Source organism: Barbatula barbatula (genome assembly GCF_947034865.1).
Source record: "Barbatula barbatula genome assembly, chromosome: 14".
Classification (NCBI taxonomy): Eukaryota; Metazoa; Chordata; class Actinopteri; order Cypriniformes; family Nemacheilidae; genus Barbatula; species Barbatula barbatula.
In genome coordinates, this window is record NC_136777.1 from 23402822 (window position 1) to 23420264 (window position 17443).

The 17443-nt window shown below is 41.9% G+C and overlaps 1 protein-coding gene across 5 annotated transcripts in view; it reads left to right on the top strand.

Moving 5' to 3' along the window:
• Window positions 1–12756, top strand: part of rtn4b (reticulon 4b) — a 30843-nt gene extending 18087 nt beyond the window's left edge. For all 5 annotated transcript variants that reach the window (XM_079472931.1, XM_079472932.1, XM_079472928.1 and 2 more), the window contains 6 exons: window positions 7258–7465; window positions 7767–7905; window positions 8595–8664; window positions 8761–8807; window positions 12268–12326; window positions 12406–12756. In XM_079472931.1, coding sequence (XP_079329057.1) covers window positions 7258–7465; window positions 7767–7905; window positions 8595–8664; window positions 8761–8807; window positions 12268–12326; window positions 12406–12445 — 563 coding nt within the window. In that variant the 3' untranslated portion in view covers window positions 12446–12756. The remainder of the gene's footprint in view (window positions 1–7257; window positions 7466–7766; window positions 7906–8594; window positions 8665–8760; window positions 8808–12267; window positions 12327–12405) is intronic.
• Window positions 12757–17443: the final 4687 nt, after the last annotated feature.

Consider the following 17443-nt stretch of genomic DNA (forward strand, 5'->3'; position numbering starts at 1 on the left):
AAGAACTTGCCACTGGTGCTCAAAGAAGCTGGCTGTAATTGAAACGGAAGGACACAATATGGGCTGCCAAATGAAAACGTAATAAAATGGTGTTTTAATGTTAAGCCATAAGGGACCATTGGCACTGAGCATGCATTAACGTTGCCAGTGGGGCTATAACAGCCTTAGCTAACAGGTTGGCGTGTATGGTTGCGTTGATTGTGGTACTGTGTTGTAATGTTGTGCCATACGGGACTGAGCATGCATTTCAGTGTAGGTGAAGCTGCGAGATGATCTTGTAACAATGCAACACTTTCCCAGCTCTGATCCACCTGTGGTGGGCCTCCCTTGGCTGAGGGTGTCTTGTGATAAAGGGCTGAAACACCCAATGAGGCTGAAGTTCACAACCGACGATGTGTTGCACAGATGGGAACCATACAAAGGGCATTATCAGCAGCACCTCACTAAAAAGAATCTTTCACCCTGGTAATGGATGTGTTGAAAGTGAGATCACAAATCATCTGATGTCTCTCTGATAATAGCAAGGAAAGGTAAGTATGTATTTCTATAATCATTTATCCCCCAAACACAGAGGATGCCTACCCGACGAACCCAGTGACTTCTCAGACCTCGCAAAATGAATAAATGCAAATGTAAACTGAAAGCAAGCTAGCAAGTTAGTGCTTTAATGGTAATGGCGTTTAGTTAACTTTAAGATCTTCTAATCAAAAACCAAGAGAGGGTTATTGGGATATCAGGATAAGTTATCACAGACAGTGATAAGTAACGATGATTAAATAAACTAATATTAAAACAAAGTGCAGTGATGCAAATAAACCACCGGCAACGATGAAGACAGGAACCACTAGTTCCAGTTATCCGGAACACAACACTTTAGAATCTCGCCTATTGTAGGAAGATGACATTTTCATCAGTGTGATGAAATGTCTTTATTTTCTCTCCTCCCACTTTTCACTCCACCCAGAAGCTCTAGTGTTGTGTCATTACCCTTTGCATTTCTGCATTCACATCCACACAGAAAACATGGAGGAGAAGACAGACTGCCAGACCTATCCACATTGGAAAGACAAGGGTACAGCAAACTCTTTATCAGACAGATATTCTCACTGAAACATGAGTGGGTTTGTTTCTGGGTTTCTAGTTGTTTCATGTGATCACTTCTTAGGGATAAAATGCAAGTAAAAAGATAAGTTATGCTGTTGATTTTAAGGCACAGAGGTTAGTGGCCCAGATGTCGTACTGCTTATGATCATCTTACTGGCAGGTTTTTTGAAAATTTTAGATCCCTTTGTTGAAACGAAACGCTCTGGCTTTACACGTGCAACCTTTGGCACCAGAGAATGTTAATGATGGAGTTCATCTGGTCAAAGTCATTGGGTGCGGTGGGTCAGAAGTAATCACTGTTTAATGATTTGCTTTGATTTCCAGTAAGATGCCTTCCCTCAGCTCACTCTTCTATTGAGTTTTCTGTTTTACATGGTAATTTTCTGTTATGTTGAAGAAATATGCAACGTTCGGGCAGAAAAAAGAAAAATACATAAAAACTGCTTTTAAACCTGCTCAGAGTGAAATCATACAAAACAGCACATATAAGGCAAAACGCATTGACATGACATGATAGTCTGTGATATATGGTTATCTTGTTTATTTTGTTTGACATGTTCTTGAGGGAACAAAGATTTAGGAACACATCCAAATTATTTTTTTAATTATTATAAAATCTTTACAGACGAAGTGTTAAATAAGATAAGGGAAGGGAAAAGGTCTTATAGTGGTAACTTAACCTTGTGGTGAAGCAGTTTTTAATTCTTATGAAAAATATGAATATTCAAATAGCATTTTTAATTTTTGAAAAAAATGCTTTTAGCCGCTCGTTACAGCTCGACATTAGAGTTTTTTTTTCACTTAAAAGCACGGAGCTGTTTGATTCGTGGCCCATTCAAGTCGTTCAGGCTTTGTTTTGCTAGTCGTGAAGGCGTGTTAAGCTCTTTTGGTTTGCGCTCATCTGAACACATACTTAAGCAGTGCCTCTGTGCTGGCGCGGTATGTGTCAGCGCTAACGTCAGCCCTCATATGCAGCCCTCCTCGTGTGAAGACCGACGAGAGTAAAGACCTGCGACTCTACCTGCGCGACTCCACCGAGCAAAGACACCAGCAATGCACATTAGTACATTTAACGCTCACTCTCACGCCTGTCCCATTCATGCCTCCATTTTGACACCTCTGACTCTCTCCGACTTCATCCCTGCTTTTGCTAGCCAGTCTGACATTCACATTCTAGGTCTTACTGAGACATGGATTCGTCCTGAGGACTGAGCCACACCTGCTGCTCTCTCTACCAACTACTCCTCTCTCCCTCCCCCCGTCAAACTCGAAGAGGAGGAGGCACAGGTTTGCTTATCAACAATAATTGGAAATATTCCACACTTTCTTCCCTATTCAACAACTATTAATTTGAATACCACGCTGTCAATATTACTTCTCCTACTCCGCTCAGTATTGTCGTAGTTTACCGCCCCCCAGGTCCTCTGCACAACTCTTCATCGAAGAGTTAGATGTTCTTCTCTCATCATTTCCGGAGGATGGTGGCCCTCACTTTTCCATCCACATTCAAACAGGCACAGGTCACGCCCCTACTCAAGAAACCCACATTGGACCCTACTATTACCGACAGTTACAGACCTGTCTCTCTCCTCCTTTTTATGGTGAAAACTCTTGAAAGGGCAGTTCCAACCAAGTTTCCCCATACCTATCCCAGAACAATCTACTGGATGACAAGCAGTCTGGCTTCAAAACAAACCACTCCACTGAGACCATCCACCATCGGTCACAGAAGCACTGCGGCTAGCCAAGGTGGAATCCAAATCCTCGGTCCTGATTCTGCTAGACCTAGCAACCCTGTCTTCCTTAGGAATCGCAGCCTCCGAATCAGCCAGGAACCTCAGAGTCATATTTGATGAACAGCTGTCCTTCAATGATCACATTGCAAAGACAATGCAATAATGCGATATTCCTTATTTAACATTCGCAAGGTTAGACTCTACCTCACTGAGCATGCGGCACAACTCTTTGTCCAGGCCCTGGTCATCTCAAGGTTGGACTACTGCAATGCTCTCCTTGCTGGTCTTCCTGCAAAGGCTATCAAACCACTTCAGCTGGTTCAAAACGCAGCAGCATGCCTCATCTTCCAACAGCCCAAAAGGGCTCATGGGACACCCCTCACACCTTCACTCCCTACTACACTCCTACACCCCATCAAGAACCTTCACACCCTCCTACACCCCATCAAGAACCTTCACTCCCTACTACACTCCTACACCCCATCAAGAACCTTCACACCCTCCTTCACTCCTACACCCCATCAAGAGCCTTCACACCCTACTACACTCCTACACCCCATCAAGAACCTTCACACCCTCCTACACTCCTACACCCCATCAAGAACCTTCACACCCTCCTACACCCCATCAAGAACCTTCACACCCTACTACACTCCTACACCCCATCAAGAACCTTCACACCCTCCTACACTCCTACACCCCATCAAGAACCTTCACACCCTACTACACTCCTCCACCCCATCAAGAACCTTCTCACTCCCTACTACACTCCTAAACCCCATCAAGAACCTTCACACCCTACTACACCCCATCAAGAAACTTCACACCCTACTACACTTATACTACCCATCAAGAACCTTCACACCCTCCTACACTCCTACACCCCATCAAGAACCTTTACACCCTCCTACACTCCTAAACCCCATCAAGAACCTTCACACCCTACTACACCCCATCAAGAAACTTCACACCCTACTACACTTATACTACCCATCAAGAACCTTCACACCCTCCTACACTCCTACACCCCATCAAGAACCTTTACACCCTCCTACACTCCTACATCCCATCAAGAACATTCACTCCCTCCTACACTCCTACACCCCATCAAGAACCTTCACACACTCCTACACCCCATCAAGAACCTTCACACCCTCCTACACCCCATCAAGAACCTTCACACCCTCCTACACCCCATCAAGAACCTTCACACACTACTACACTCCTACACCCCATCAAGAACCTTCACACCCTACTACACTCCTACACCCCATCAAGAACCTTCACACCCTCCTACACTCCTACACCCCATCAAGAACCTTCACACACTCCTATACCCCATCAAGAACCTTCACACCCTCCTACACCCCATCAAGAACCCTCACGCCCTACTACACTCCTACACCCCATCAAGAACCTTCACACCCTACTACACTCCTACACCCCATCATGAAACGTCTCACTCCCTACTACACTCCTACACCCCATCAAGAACCTTCACACCCTCCTACACCCCATCGAGAACCTTCACACCCTACTACATTCCTACACCCCATCAAGAACCTTCTCACTCCCTACTACACTCCTACACCCCATCAAGAACCTTCACACCCTCCTACACTCCTACACCCCATCAAGAACCTTCACACCCTACTACACTCCTACACCCCATCAAGAAACTTCTCACTCCCTACTACACTCCTACACCCCATCAAGAACCTTCACACCCTCCTACACTCCTACACCCCATCAAGAACCTTCACACCCTACTACACTCCTACACCCCATCAAGAAACGTCTCACTCCCTACTACACTCCTACACCCCATCAAGAAACTTCTCACTCCCTACTACACTCCTACACCCCATCAAGAACCTTCACACCCTCCTACACTCCTACATCCAATCAAGAACCTTTACGCCCTACTACACTCCTACACCCCATCAAGAACCTTTGCACCCTCCTACAATCCTACACCCCATCAAGAACCTTTACACACTCCTACACCCCATCAAGAACCTTCACACCCTACTACACTCCTACACCCCATCAAGAACCTTCACACCCTCCTACACTCCTACGCCCCATCAAGAACCTTTACACACTCCTACACCCCATCAAGAACCTTCACACCCTACTACACTCCTACACCCCATCAAGAACCTTCACACCCTCCTACACTCCTACACCCCATCAAGAACCCTGCGTTCAGCAAACGAGCGGCGCCTTGTAATGCCTTGTCATAAGGGCACTTAATCCCTTTCCCGCTCATTCTCCTTCCTGGTGGAACATTCTTCCTAACTCTGTCTGGTCATTCACATCTCTCACAACCTTCAAAAAACTACTTCAAACCATCTCTTTTGTGAAAACTAGACAGACAAATGAAAAAAAAGTACACTAACCCTCTCTCTTCTCTCAACAGGTAGTGCTCTAGCTTTTGTTGAAACTAGTAACTTTGTATTAGCACCTATTGTACTATTGTTCTTTTATGACATATCGCTTATTGCTCCCTGAACTCTTTGTAAGTGGCTAAATGACTAAATGTAAATGTGTCCATTGTTACTCGTGCGTGGCTCGTAAATTTTCTAAATGCCATGTAGCCCTTCGAGCAGTCAGATTTTGGTAGCCTAACTAGTCCAAATAAAAACAGTCTTTTTATGTAGAAAACTGCATAGGAGTTGAAACATGAACTCTTTCTAAGTCTCTTTGGATAAAAGCGTCTGCTAAATGACTAAATGTTAATGTAAACATCAAAAACATTTTCAAAACACAAAAATCAACAATAAAGCGTTCAAATTAGAATTAGAATCATCAGTGCAAATATGCATTTGTCAGAATCTGAATCTGAGATGTATTGTCTCTCCAAACATTTAGAGGAGAGAAGTAAACGGCAATAAAGCTCAATGAAATCTATAGAGGGTATGTACGTGTCCTCACAACACACGTAATGTCATGTGAAGTCAAGCGAGTCACGCCCAATGAGTGGCAGAAACATTGAATACAGCAGTGTTTCATGGACACAGGCCCAGATTCCTATCAGTTGATAGGACCTTGATTGACCCTAGGGCTGCACGGTTTGAGGAAAATGTCACATTGCGAAAATTTTGAGGTAATTATTGTGATTATGATAAACTGTGTATAATGAGTCAATTTGGTTGATATCAAGGAAAATGCCCACACCGATAACTGAAAATGCTGAAATTTGAATTTCTCAACTGAGATATACAGTTCAAACTTGCAACAACACCTAGAATTGCACAAAGTTTTCAAATTAAAATAAAATGTTATAAAATTAAATAGCAGTAACATCAAAAATATATATATGCTCAACAGTACAGGTAAATTAAACAAATAGAACATAAATACGGATGTACACATTTTAGGAAAATAATCCCACGGAACAGACATTTAAGCAGATTGTAACATATACTTGTATGATCTCTTTTGAAAAAGAAACTGTATATAAATGTGCGGTTCACTCTGTAAAATTTAAACCTCTATAATCTTTGTTGTTACTTTAAATGGTTGTTACTCAACCAACCGGTTGAATCCTCTTTCTTAAACATTATATTTGGTACTTTATTTACAACTTTAGCTAATTCTGCACAGTACCTCTCTCTGCTCAGTGTCTGATATGGGCACTAGTTCAGTGTCGGTCTGCTCTGCATCCATTTCTCCCATCTCCACACTGCGCCCCCCAAGAATGGATGTCACGTCCACGAATGCACTTGTTTCTTTAATATAATCGCAACATTTTGCGATATGATTTATCGTGCAGCACTTATTGACCCCCAATGTCAATGCTTGCGATTGGCTCGAGACACTGTGAAGGTGACCAAGTTGTCAATGTGTCCTCTGCATTCAGTCCATCCATAGTGAACACACATAAACCTGGAGCAACGCATGGGGAGCAATCTGAGGGTAAGGTGTCTTTCTTAAGGGGAGCCTTGGAATCCAACCTGCAACCGTCACAGGCCACGACTGGCCAGGACTGATTTCTTCCGTCTTAAACGTTAGATTGATGTGGTAGGTGAGATCTTTGTTAAGACCAATAAACCATAACTGGACTTAGCCTGCTTTCAGTCGTTAATTCTGATTGTCAATAGCTGGGTTTTATTCATGATAAAGCAGTATGACCGCTTCACCAAAAGATTAAAGATTGTGTCTATCACTGCGCAGTACCCTGAGACTCCCCAAAACCAGCCTACCTCACCAGCTAAAACCAGCAGTTGTTTGTTAGTAGGGCATTCATGGTAATGCACAGCATCTCGTTCTTTATTGCGTACATATGAAAGATTAATTTACATCCAGTTCATGTTGTTGTGTGTGTTTGTGGATATGTTCATTTGGAATAAACATTTATTCAGCTGTTTCAGGAGCGAGATGATGATGATGATGATGTGTTGTTGTGTTTCAGTGCTGGATGTGGTGTACTGGCGTGACGTGAGGTGGAGTGCTGTGGTCTTCAGCTTCAGTCTGCTGCTGCTTCTCTCTCTCTCCTGCTGCAGTGTCGTCTCTGTTATGGCGTACACAGCTTTAGCTCTGCTCTCGCTAACCATCACATTCAGGATATATAAAGCCATCCTGCAGGCTGTCCAGAAATCTGACCAAGGACATCCCTTCAAGTGCGTTACACACACCTCTGTACAAAGACAACATGTGTGTTTCTATCTGTTTTGAGCTTGTAATGGGCTTCTGCTGAATTAGCTGTGAATATTCCCAGTCAAACATATTACAAGATGTGCCACTGCCGCTACAACGAAAGTGGATCAAAAGAGCCAATGGTCAATCTATAAAGACTGATGATTCTCTGGGGCAGGACTCTTGTTTAGAGATATCTGTTTTTAGCACTATTTGAGCCCAGGAAACCAGAGTTATTTGACCCTTTTTAAGTACATTTAAATCACTTTTTTTCCGTGTGAACAGGCAGTACCTGGATATAGATGTGGCTTTGTCAAAGGATGTTGTGCAGAACTTCAGTGACGTGCCTCTAAGGGGAATCAACGCTGGATTGATTGAAGTGCGCCGTTTGTTTCTAGTTGAGGATTTGATCGACTCTCTGAAGGTCCGTCTTTCTTTATTTAAAAAAAAAGTATTTTTCTACATAAAGTAAAATATTTTTTTATTTATCTAAAACTATAACATAGAGGAGGAACCTTTAAAAAATATTGATGAAGGCGATTAATTTATATTTAGCCGTTTGTTGATGCTGTGTGTAACTGTTACCCCTTTTTGGGACTAAGCTATATTTCAGAGTAGGGATGGGAAGGCTTGATATTAACTTAGATATAGATCAAACTAGTTTGCTTTGGTTTATCCAGCTATATTTATGAAGAATCAGACCCAAGCTTTATGTTAATAATAATATTCACCAACCCACGTCCTCAAATGTTTACAATGTACAAAAGAAAGAATAAGACAACACACCCATCAATTACATATTTCCTCAAACAAACAAAACAAAGCACATGTATCATTTGTATTGATAAAAGTGAATCATTAAACTTAGCTGACGATGGAACCCGACAAGGCTTGAGTAATGGATGAAATGTCCTCTCAAAAGTCAACACTTTCACTTTGATAATCCCAATGTTGCAAATAGGAAAGGTGTCCTCCCATTTTTCCCACGTGTAATCCAAACACTCTAGCACTCACGGCAAAAGTCCATGTGTCATGGATCCAAGCACCCAACACAAAGTCGAACGTCAGCTTCAGGTGATCCTGTGTCTAGCCGTGTGTGTGTTTTCTCCTCAGTTTGCAGTGTTCTTGTGGATCTTGACGCATGTTGGTGCTGTGTTTAATGGACTGACTCTTGTCATTCTCGGTAAGATTATTGTGTTGACTCTGTTGTTGTGCTGTTTCCTGTGTTTCTTGTTTGTTGTCGTCTTTTGTGGTTTAAGAGGATTTTGTCATGTTGCAGGTTTGGTTGGAGCTTTCAGCTGTCCAGTCATCTATGAACAACATCAGGTATTTATAATCAGTCATCGTTCATATGTTTTTCCTCAAGTGTATGATATACATGCTAGAGGTCTTCACGGGTCCACTTAGATCCTAGAAGATTCAAGGGTCGGGTATAATTAGGGTCTTCGGGCTCGGGTAAATTAAAATAATGATGGTTTTGTTGAATAGACCCGAGATAACCCGAACTGTCACATAAATAAAGAGTGCATCACTAGGGTGTGTGCGTGTGGTTGCCAACCCCTCTCTTGAGACATTGTGTGGCTGGATGGTAGGCTAATTTACGTTGAGCCAGACCTGTCAATCAATGAATGTACACTGTCGCGATTAACTCCATTCTGTCGTCAGGTTAGCATGGAGGCAATATCAGACATCGATAAAAGGTGAGGGAGAAGAAATATACAGGAGTAAAACATCCAGGGTCATCATCAGTACGGACAACAATTGTGTTAATTGTTTATAAGGAGGAAAAACAGATCGGTGCAGCTAAATGCGTAGACTGTGATACATTATTAAAATTTGATTCCGCTAAAACTAGCACATCCCATTTGCTGAAGCTACAGCTGAGATCATGTCGGCACAAGAAAACAATGCAAAGTTCTATTTGTTTATTTGTAAAAAAAAGGGGTAGACCTACCTGCCCACTGTAAAACGAAAATTCTCAACAGTTGCGTTCGTGTTTGTGCCAAAGATCTTGGACCATATCGAATGTTTGAAACAAGTGCATTTCGCCAGCTAGCACAGAACTTGCTCGAAAGCACTGCCACTGTGACGTGAAAGAGCTTTCATCCCTCCGGTGTCACGGTTTCTCAGGCTACTTTGGAGAGGTGGGTTAGCTTGAAAGAAGAGCTTTTAAATACATAAGACAGTCTAATGATAGGGATTTGCTTGTGGAGCATCCACTCATTTGTGGACTGATGATTTTCCAAAGGTCAGCTACATGTGCATCACTTTGCACTTCATAGATGAAGACTGGGTGTTTCAGAGCTGGGTTATATGCACATGTGCTTTCCCGTTTTAATCAGAAATGGCCGCAAACATAAAAACAAAAAACTTGTGTTTGTGAGCGATCAATAAACAAATGTGCAGGCTGCTCTCAGCAACACAGAATCTGCAACGCCCATGTTCTCAACACTGTTCTGAAGCACACTCTTAAAAAGGGAAAAGATATGGAGGAGGAGGAAGATGGATTCATTACAGCCTGTAAGAGCGGCATTAATCCGTGTAAGTCACTCTGGTTTATAGCTCCACCTGACACGCACCCTCAAACAGGAATGTGAGACATGCTGGAACACTTAACTTGCAATGGTGGACTCCGTACTCAATGCTTTCGATGATGTTCAAAGAATTCTCCTGACAAGAGAAGAGATCCACAATATGAGCCACATCTCAAAAGAAATCCTTCAAATGCTTGTGCAGTTTTTAGCCCCATTCAAAATGGCAAGCGATGAACTGAGCGTGTCAAACTACCCTACAATCCATCTGCTGGCTCTATGGAAATTTACACTGGTGACATAGTTATAATATCAGCCCTTATATAATATAAGTGAAGCTGTTGAGTTGAATCAGATGTTTTATTATCTATCCAAAGCGACTTACATTGCTTTATCCTATACATTTATACATAGGTATCTGCAAACCCCTGGGATCCAACACACAACCTTGTGTTGTTAACGCAATGCTCTTACCACTGAGCTACAGGAAAGCTTTTTTCTAAAACATTCTGGGAAAGAAGCTGAGGTCTGGGTTCAGGAAACATTTCTCAGTTGAGACACATGAATTGTTCATGCACTCAATAATGCCATTATTTAAAATAATTCGAGTGACAACTTCCATGACATGAGAACATCTCTTGACTCAGGATGTTTGATTATTTGCTCTTATACACAGCACAGCTCTCAGATCCAGGAGTTGTGTCACGGTGTGTGGACAGAACCCAAACGCAGGCAGCAGAGTTAAATAACAAAAACTTTATTTAAACAAAAGACCCTCGATGGGGAGAACATGATTTAGAACAGGAACAAACACGATAATCCATAGACAGGAATACTCCAACAAGGTGACGTGAGGAGGTACGATATGACAAAATGACAATGAACCGACCAGGGACAGAGGGTAAACTGGGGCTTGATAAAGGGAAAACACTAACAAGGACTGATGACACAGGGAGAGTGGCCACAGGTGACAAGGATGAAACACTAAGGGAAAGCTAACAGGAGGATTGCACGAGGCAGGTGAGGGGACTGAAACACTAAGGGAAGGATGGATCAGGGCTGGAGACAAGACTAACACTAATGGACCGCTAACCGGGGAAACAAGGGGCGGGACTAAAGGACGCGACACTGGAGAGAGAGCATGGCTTCTTAAACCAAAACAATGCTCTTTCTCCACACAAAACACATGGGACTGACATGATCCTGCCACAAGACTCGAAAACCACGACAAGGAGAGGCAGGATCATGACAAGTTGTGTGTTACTGGCTATCATCCTGAAATTAGTTCATGCCCTACACCTGTTCCCTTCTTGATTTGGTCCCTTATTTAATGCCCTTGTGTCTTTTGTCTTGTGCTGGTTCATTGTGGGTGTTTTGGTGAGTTCATGTGTCTTGTTAGATTAGTTTAGTGTAGTTTTGAAGTTCATATTAATAGTTCATTTTAGTTAAGTTTAACCCCATACCCGCTGTCTGCGCCTCGGTCCTCTGTCAGTGTCTCACCACCACGATCGTGACATCGGCTCTATCTCTGTAGGATGGTCAGGAGCAGAGACTACTGACAGCCAGTTGTGTTGATGGTAAAACTTCAGACTGTCACGTTTACCACAAATGAGTTGTATCTCAGCCAGATATTGTCCTATCCTAACAAACCATGCAATGATTCATGGAAAGCCTATTATTAAGCTTTCAGATGACGTATAAATATCAATGACAAAAAATCAAGACAAACCCTTTTCTAATTGATCATTTTAAACCATTGCTGAGTGGTTTCTCCATAAAGTTGGCCAAAGACAGTTTAAAAAATGCCTTAAAAATTTATTATTCTGGTTGACTAGCATCTTTAAAAGGCACAGAAGCCTATTAGTACCTGCAGTATGTGGGTTAATTCATTGAGACAATAAACTTCATGTTTACAATATATCTTCTTAATGAAGCACATACAGGCAAGCAGATGAGTCCATGAACACAATGTGTAACCTGTTCAGCTGTGGAGAGCAGGGTGGGACGAGAGCCGTGAGGGAAAGACACGAGGCCGGTCACGTGAGTGATAATGAGCGTCAGCTGTGCGTGCACCGGTCTCACGCCTTTCCCTCACGGTCTCGTCCCGCCCTGCTCGCCACATCAACATTATGTTTGACACATAAAGTCAGCTACATGAAAACCAATCGTATGTCTTGACAATCGGTTTGGAGTGAAGTTGTAAACGTAGGTGTGTGAGGAGCCTGTACATTCAGTGTTGCTCTTCACTCTTTCAGGCCCAGATTGATGAATTCATTTCCATGGTGAAGAATCAGATGAAAGATTTCTGGGGGAAGTAAGTGAAACACACTTTCAGTTGTGCTGGAGATTAGTTTGTTGTGGTTTGTAATGTACAGTTGTGTTTTTCTTTTTAGGATTCAAGCAAAAGTTCCTGGAATGAAGAAGTTCGAGTGAAGTGATGTCATCTCTGTTTGTTTGTTTGTTTACACGAGCAGATTGTTTTGAAGTGAAGTGTTGATTAATGCAGAATGAATCATAATGATAATTCCAGACGGACATCTCTGGTTTCATAAAGACGTGTCTGAATGCTCATCTCTTCACTTCTGAATAATGTGTTTTTTCTTTTTAAGAAGGGAAAGTGAAATGAAAAGATTCTTGACTCTTAGATTGATTGACACAAGAGTTTTTCAATAGTAATCCTGGGGAAGAAGCTTTATTTCATGTTTTGGCTGCAGTAAAATCTCTGGATAAACATGTTTACTTGACCTAAAAGAAGTTCTTGTATTTAATTCTATTTATCTGTGAATATGAAACTGACATGAGAAGAAGGATTTGTGAGTGAGTTTTGAAGTCTGTGAAATGCACACACAAGCACTAATAAAGCTTGTAAGATAGTAAATGAACTGTGTTTGAAACTTAATGGTCAATAAACACACATGAATTCAGACACGTCCACAGATTTACACGCAGTTCATATTCACTCTTTAAACCATAGGGGTGTTAAATGCTTCATTCTGATTGGCTGACGTTCAACAGCTGTACATTATTTTTACAACATGAAGAAGTTCCAGATCTGTCGACCGACAGTTTCACTTCACAGCGCCAAGTTTAAGTCAAGTGAACTTTATTTATATAACGCTTTTACAATATTCATTGTTACAAAGCAGCAGTACAAGAAAACATTGACTATTAGCAAAACATATAAGATTATACAAGTAGAAACTAAAAAGGTGAAAACACAGAAGATTTCGGCCTTGTAGGCTCGAGCTGTTGATCATTCGCTGGGAGAACATTGTGTACAGACGTAACCCTAACATCCGTAAGACATCACTCAGCGCCTCGTCCATCAACGAAGTGGTGATGTATTCTGTTTACCTCATTCTGTGTGAAACACAACAACATTTCTCCGGTGAGTCAACTGAACTGTGAATTACCTCACTGAGTGAATTCCTACTCATGGTACAATGAACTAACTTTGGATAAAATAATTAATCAGCCGTTACTCTTGCACGGTTGCAAACGTCTTGTAGCCTGAGAACCCTTGCATGGGTTAGAGGAAGACTATTCTTTTGATTTGATCTGTGAAGTGAATCATTGAACTTTATCTAACACACAAGTCACTTGGGTTCAAAGGGTTAAGTTCACAAACAAGTGTGTTGCTCACTAGAACAGTGAGAGGAGATTTTAATTACTGTTGATACTCACAACAGAGCTGTTTATGTTTGTTGTTTGTTTAATTTACATTGTATTTCATTTTTGTGTACTACTCCTTGCACTCTTCTTATTGAAAAAGAGAAACAACTCTTTTTACAGCTAATTTAGTTTAAATAAATCCTTCATCAGAAGAGTTAAGCTGTGTGTAGTCACTTTTACTAAGGAGTGGGGGCGTCTCATCTGTCTTATTAGATTTGGGGAGGGTGGGTTGTGCACTTATACACTTGTTCTAGGCACATACACACTTCAGGTGGCTTCGTGAATGAAGAAGATCCTGAAGCCAACCTCGTCATCTCTGAAGCTTCGTGCACCGTAACAAGACCGGTACCACATTCAGTTACCAGCTGAAACAAGACCAAAAGCACTGGGTGGGAGGAACAAAAGCACTGGATGGGAGGAACAAAAGCACTGGATGGGAGGAACAAAAGCACTGGATGGGAGGAACAAAAGCACTGGGTGGGAGGAACAAAAGCACTGGGTGGGAGGAACAAAAGCACTGGATGGGAGGAACAAAAGCACTGGGTGGGAGGAACAAAAGCACTGGATGGGAGGAACAAAAGCACTGGGTGGGAGGAACAAAAGCACTGGGTGGGAGGAACAAAAGCACTGGGTGGGAGGAACAAAAGCACTGGATGGGAGGAACAAAAGCACTGGGTGGGAGGAACAAAAGCACTGGATGGGAGGAACAAAAGCACTGGGTGGGAGGAACAAAAGCACTGGGTGGGAGGAACAAAAGCACTGGGTGGGAGGAACAAAAGCACTGGGTGGGAGGAACAAAAGCACTGGGTGGGAGGAACAAAAGCACTGGGTGGGAGGAACAAAAGCACTGGGTGGGAGGAACAAAAGCACTGGGTGGGAGGAACAAAAGCACTGGGTGGGAGGAACAAAAGCACTGGGTGGGAGGAACAAAAGCACTGAATGGGAGGAACAAAAGCACTGAATGGGAGGACCAAGCTCCTGTTGCTCACTCAGTCTTCCTAAGTGAAGTGTATACTATCCTCTAAAGCCCACAAGGTGGTTGGCAGCACCCTGCCGCCACATTTACATTGCAGTCTATACCAATTCAATTCTAAAGTAAAAAAATACCATTATATTGACTAGTTTTCATGTAAAGATAATAAATGTCTTTACACTGATGGTTGTTAGCTTTTTAAAGATTTTATCTAAATAAGGTGCATCAGGTGGCAACCCAAATCATTTGGAGTATACTCAATGAGAAAGATTGTCATATAAAGTTTAGTCAAACTGCAGCGATACAGCAATGTTTTGCATTTTAGTGCATTTAATCCCTGAAAACCTGGTTACAGAAACTATAACCTGCCACAGCAGCAAATTCAGCAGCTTTTGGATCTTGTTGGTCTATCTTTGTCTAGACATTTTTCCTGCTATAGCTGTTGATTATGTTTTGCACTTTTATTGAGTTAATACTATAGTACACTATAGCAACATATATTATGATTTTATAGGAAGGGGTTCCCAAACACATATAATCAAAGATAGGCTTCTCATGGCACACCTTTTAAATAGAAAGTAGGGAAACAACACACATTCACTCCCTTTGTTAAAAACTTGTCATGAATGAATTGATTTAATTGCAATAGCAAAATTGTAGGGCTGCACTATTATGGCATACTTGTTTATATTATTCCCCTGGATATTGTAAATGTGATTAACAATGTTAATTATATTTTAACATTTTAATAAACGTGGCCACATGACAGCGTGACCCTCCCGCTCGAAGTTTGATAACCTTTGATATAAATGACCATACTGCCAGTTAATGTAGCAGGTTGATACATTTGGGCATGTGATTGCGGGTTCGCACACTAATTTTACAATTAAGTAATATCCATGGTTGGACTTAGTTTGCCATTTTATCATATGAGTCCTAATAAATGCAACTTCAACTATTTCTAAAGTGCTTATTTTTATAAAGAATGCCGCTACCTCACATAACGCAGTAAAGCAGTCCCTGTGATTAGAGTGAATCATTGATTGTCGAGCAATAGATATCCATTAATTCAGCGCCACCGCCATGGACAGCACCTGGTAACATGGGACATAAGAAAGCTTCGCGTGCACCGGTCTCGCAGCGGTGACTTAAGAGAGGAGCGACAACAGGGAAGGACGAGAGAACACCAGGAGCCTGTTTCAGAAAGGAGGTTTAGTGAAAAATCTGAATATATTAAACCTGAAATGAGGGAAACCTGGTCAGGAACAGCTTTTCTTTGGTAAACCCAGAGTTTATTTCCATCTACTCCCTTTTAAAGCACAAGTGGTGTCTCATTCATTCATTAATAAAGTCCCTCATTCCACACATTCTGATCACACTCAGACTCTCACTCTCATTGACTAATATGTCATATTTTATTTAGTTTCATTAATTAATTAATTAATTTATTGGTACATTTATCAATTTATTGATTTAAACTAAAGTCATTTTCAGCACATGAGTAAATCCACTGTATGCAGAGCGGAAAGAGTGTCTTGCTCTCAAGCGCTTTCTGCCGCCATGTTGCTTTTTTTGGTGCCGTTTCCATGGTTAATCGTAATATAGGTACTCCATTGATGATGGCTTGTTAATGCACATCGTGAGGTTGTTTAATTATTTCTCTTAAACAACAGTTTGCACACCACTATACATTGTTTAAGACATTTGTAAGCTATTTGTCCTAGAATCTTGTTGATAGGACTAATTTCTTACGCATCTCACCTCAAGCCTCCTTTGCTAAATAATTCCAAAACGTCATTTCAGAGCAAGTAACACAGGCCTATTTAGGTGGTTATGAGAGTGTGTGTGTTTGTGTGCGTGTATTGCTGCTGTGTATTTAAAGGCTGTTTACCTCTTCCACAGATGCATTTATGACTTTCATCCAGTCTTTAAACAAATGTATTGTTGTTTTTGTCTTTTTCGTGTTTCATCTTTAATCTGCTAGGCTGCGTTTCCCATTAACGTTGTTTCTTAGCGTGCTACAAAAACTTTAAAGATACACCTTAACTGCGGTTATACCTTTTCTAGGCGTGTTTCCCGAACTATACTTTAGGAGGTTACTTTCTTATGTCCCACGTTACCAGGTGTTCTTTATAAAATAAGCACTTTAGAAATAGTTCAAGTTGCATTTATTAGGACTCAAAGGATAAAATGGAAAACTAAGTAGAACCATGGAGTTAATTGTGAAATTAGTCGTAGTTCTAGTTTTCTTGTTTTCTCCCTCAGTACGGACCGTATTCCCCAGCTCCTTGTCCCACGCCCAACTATGCGCAAAGGCATCCGTGCCGAGTGGGGCCTCAAACAGGGAGTACCAAAGCAAGCAATGGAATGAGTCCAGGGAGGCAACAGGTGTGATAAGAGTATGCCTCGTGCCGATGTCTCACACTCCAGGGACCTCTACTCTGAAGCAAATGCTGAAGCGGTCTCATATGCATCAACCTGAGTGCCGTCGAGGATGCCATATGCCTCAGGAGCCTCTGAAAAGTTTCAGTGGGACCGCTGACTGCTGCCTGAGGACGAGGGTCAGGCAGCGCCGCATTGACTGGGCTCACTCTGTTAAGGCGTGCTCATGTAACAGAGTCTAGTTCCATGCAGAGATAACATTTACATTAAAGCATTTGGCAGATGCTTTTATCCAAAGCAACTTACATAGCATTATCCGTTATATTTGTACATAGGTATCTGCAATCCCCTGGGATTGAACCCACAACCTTGTGTTGTTAACGCAATGCTCTTACCACTGAGCT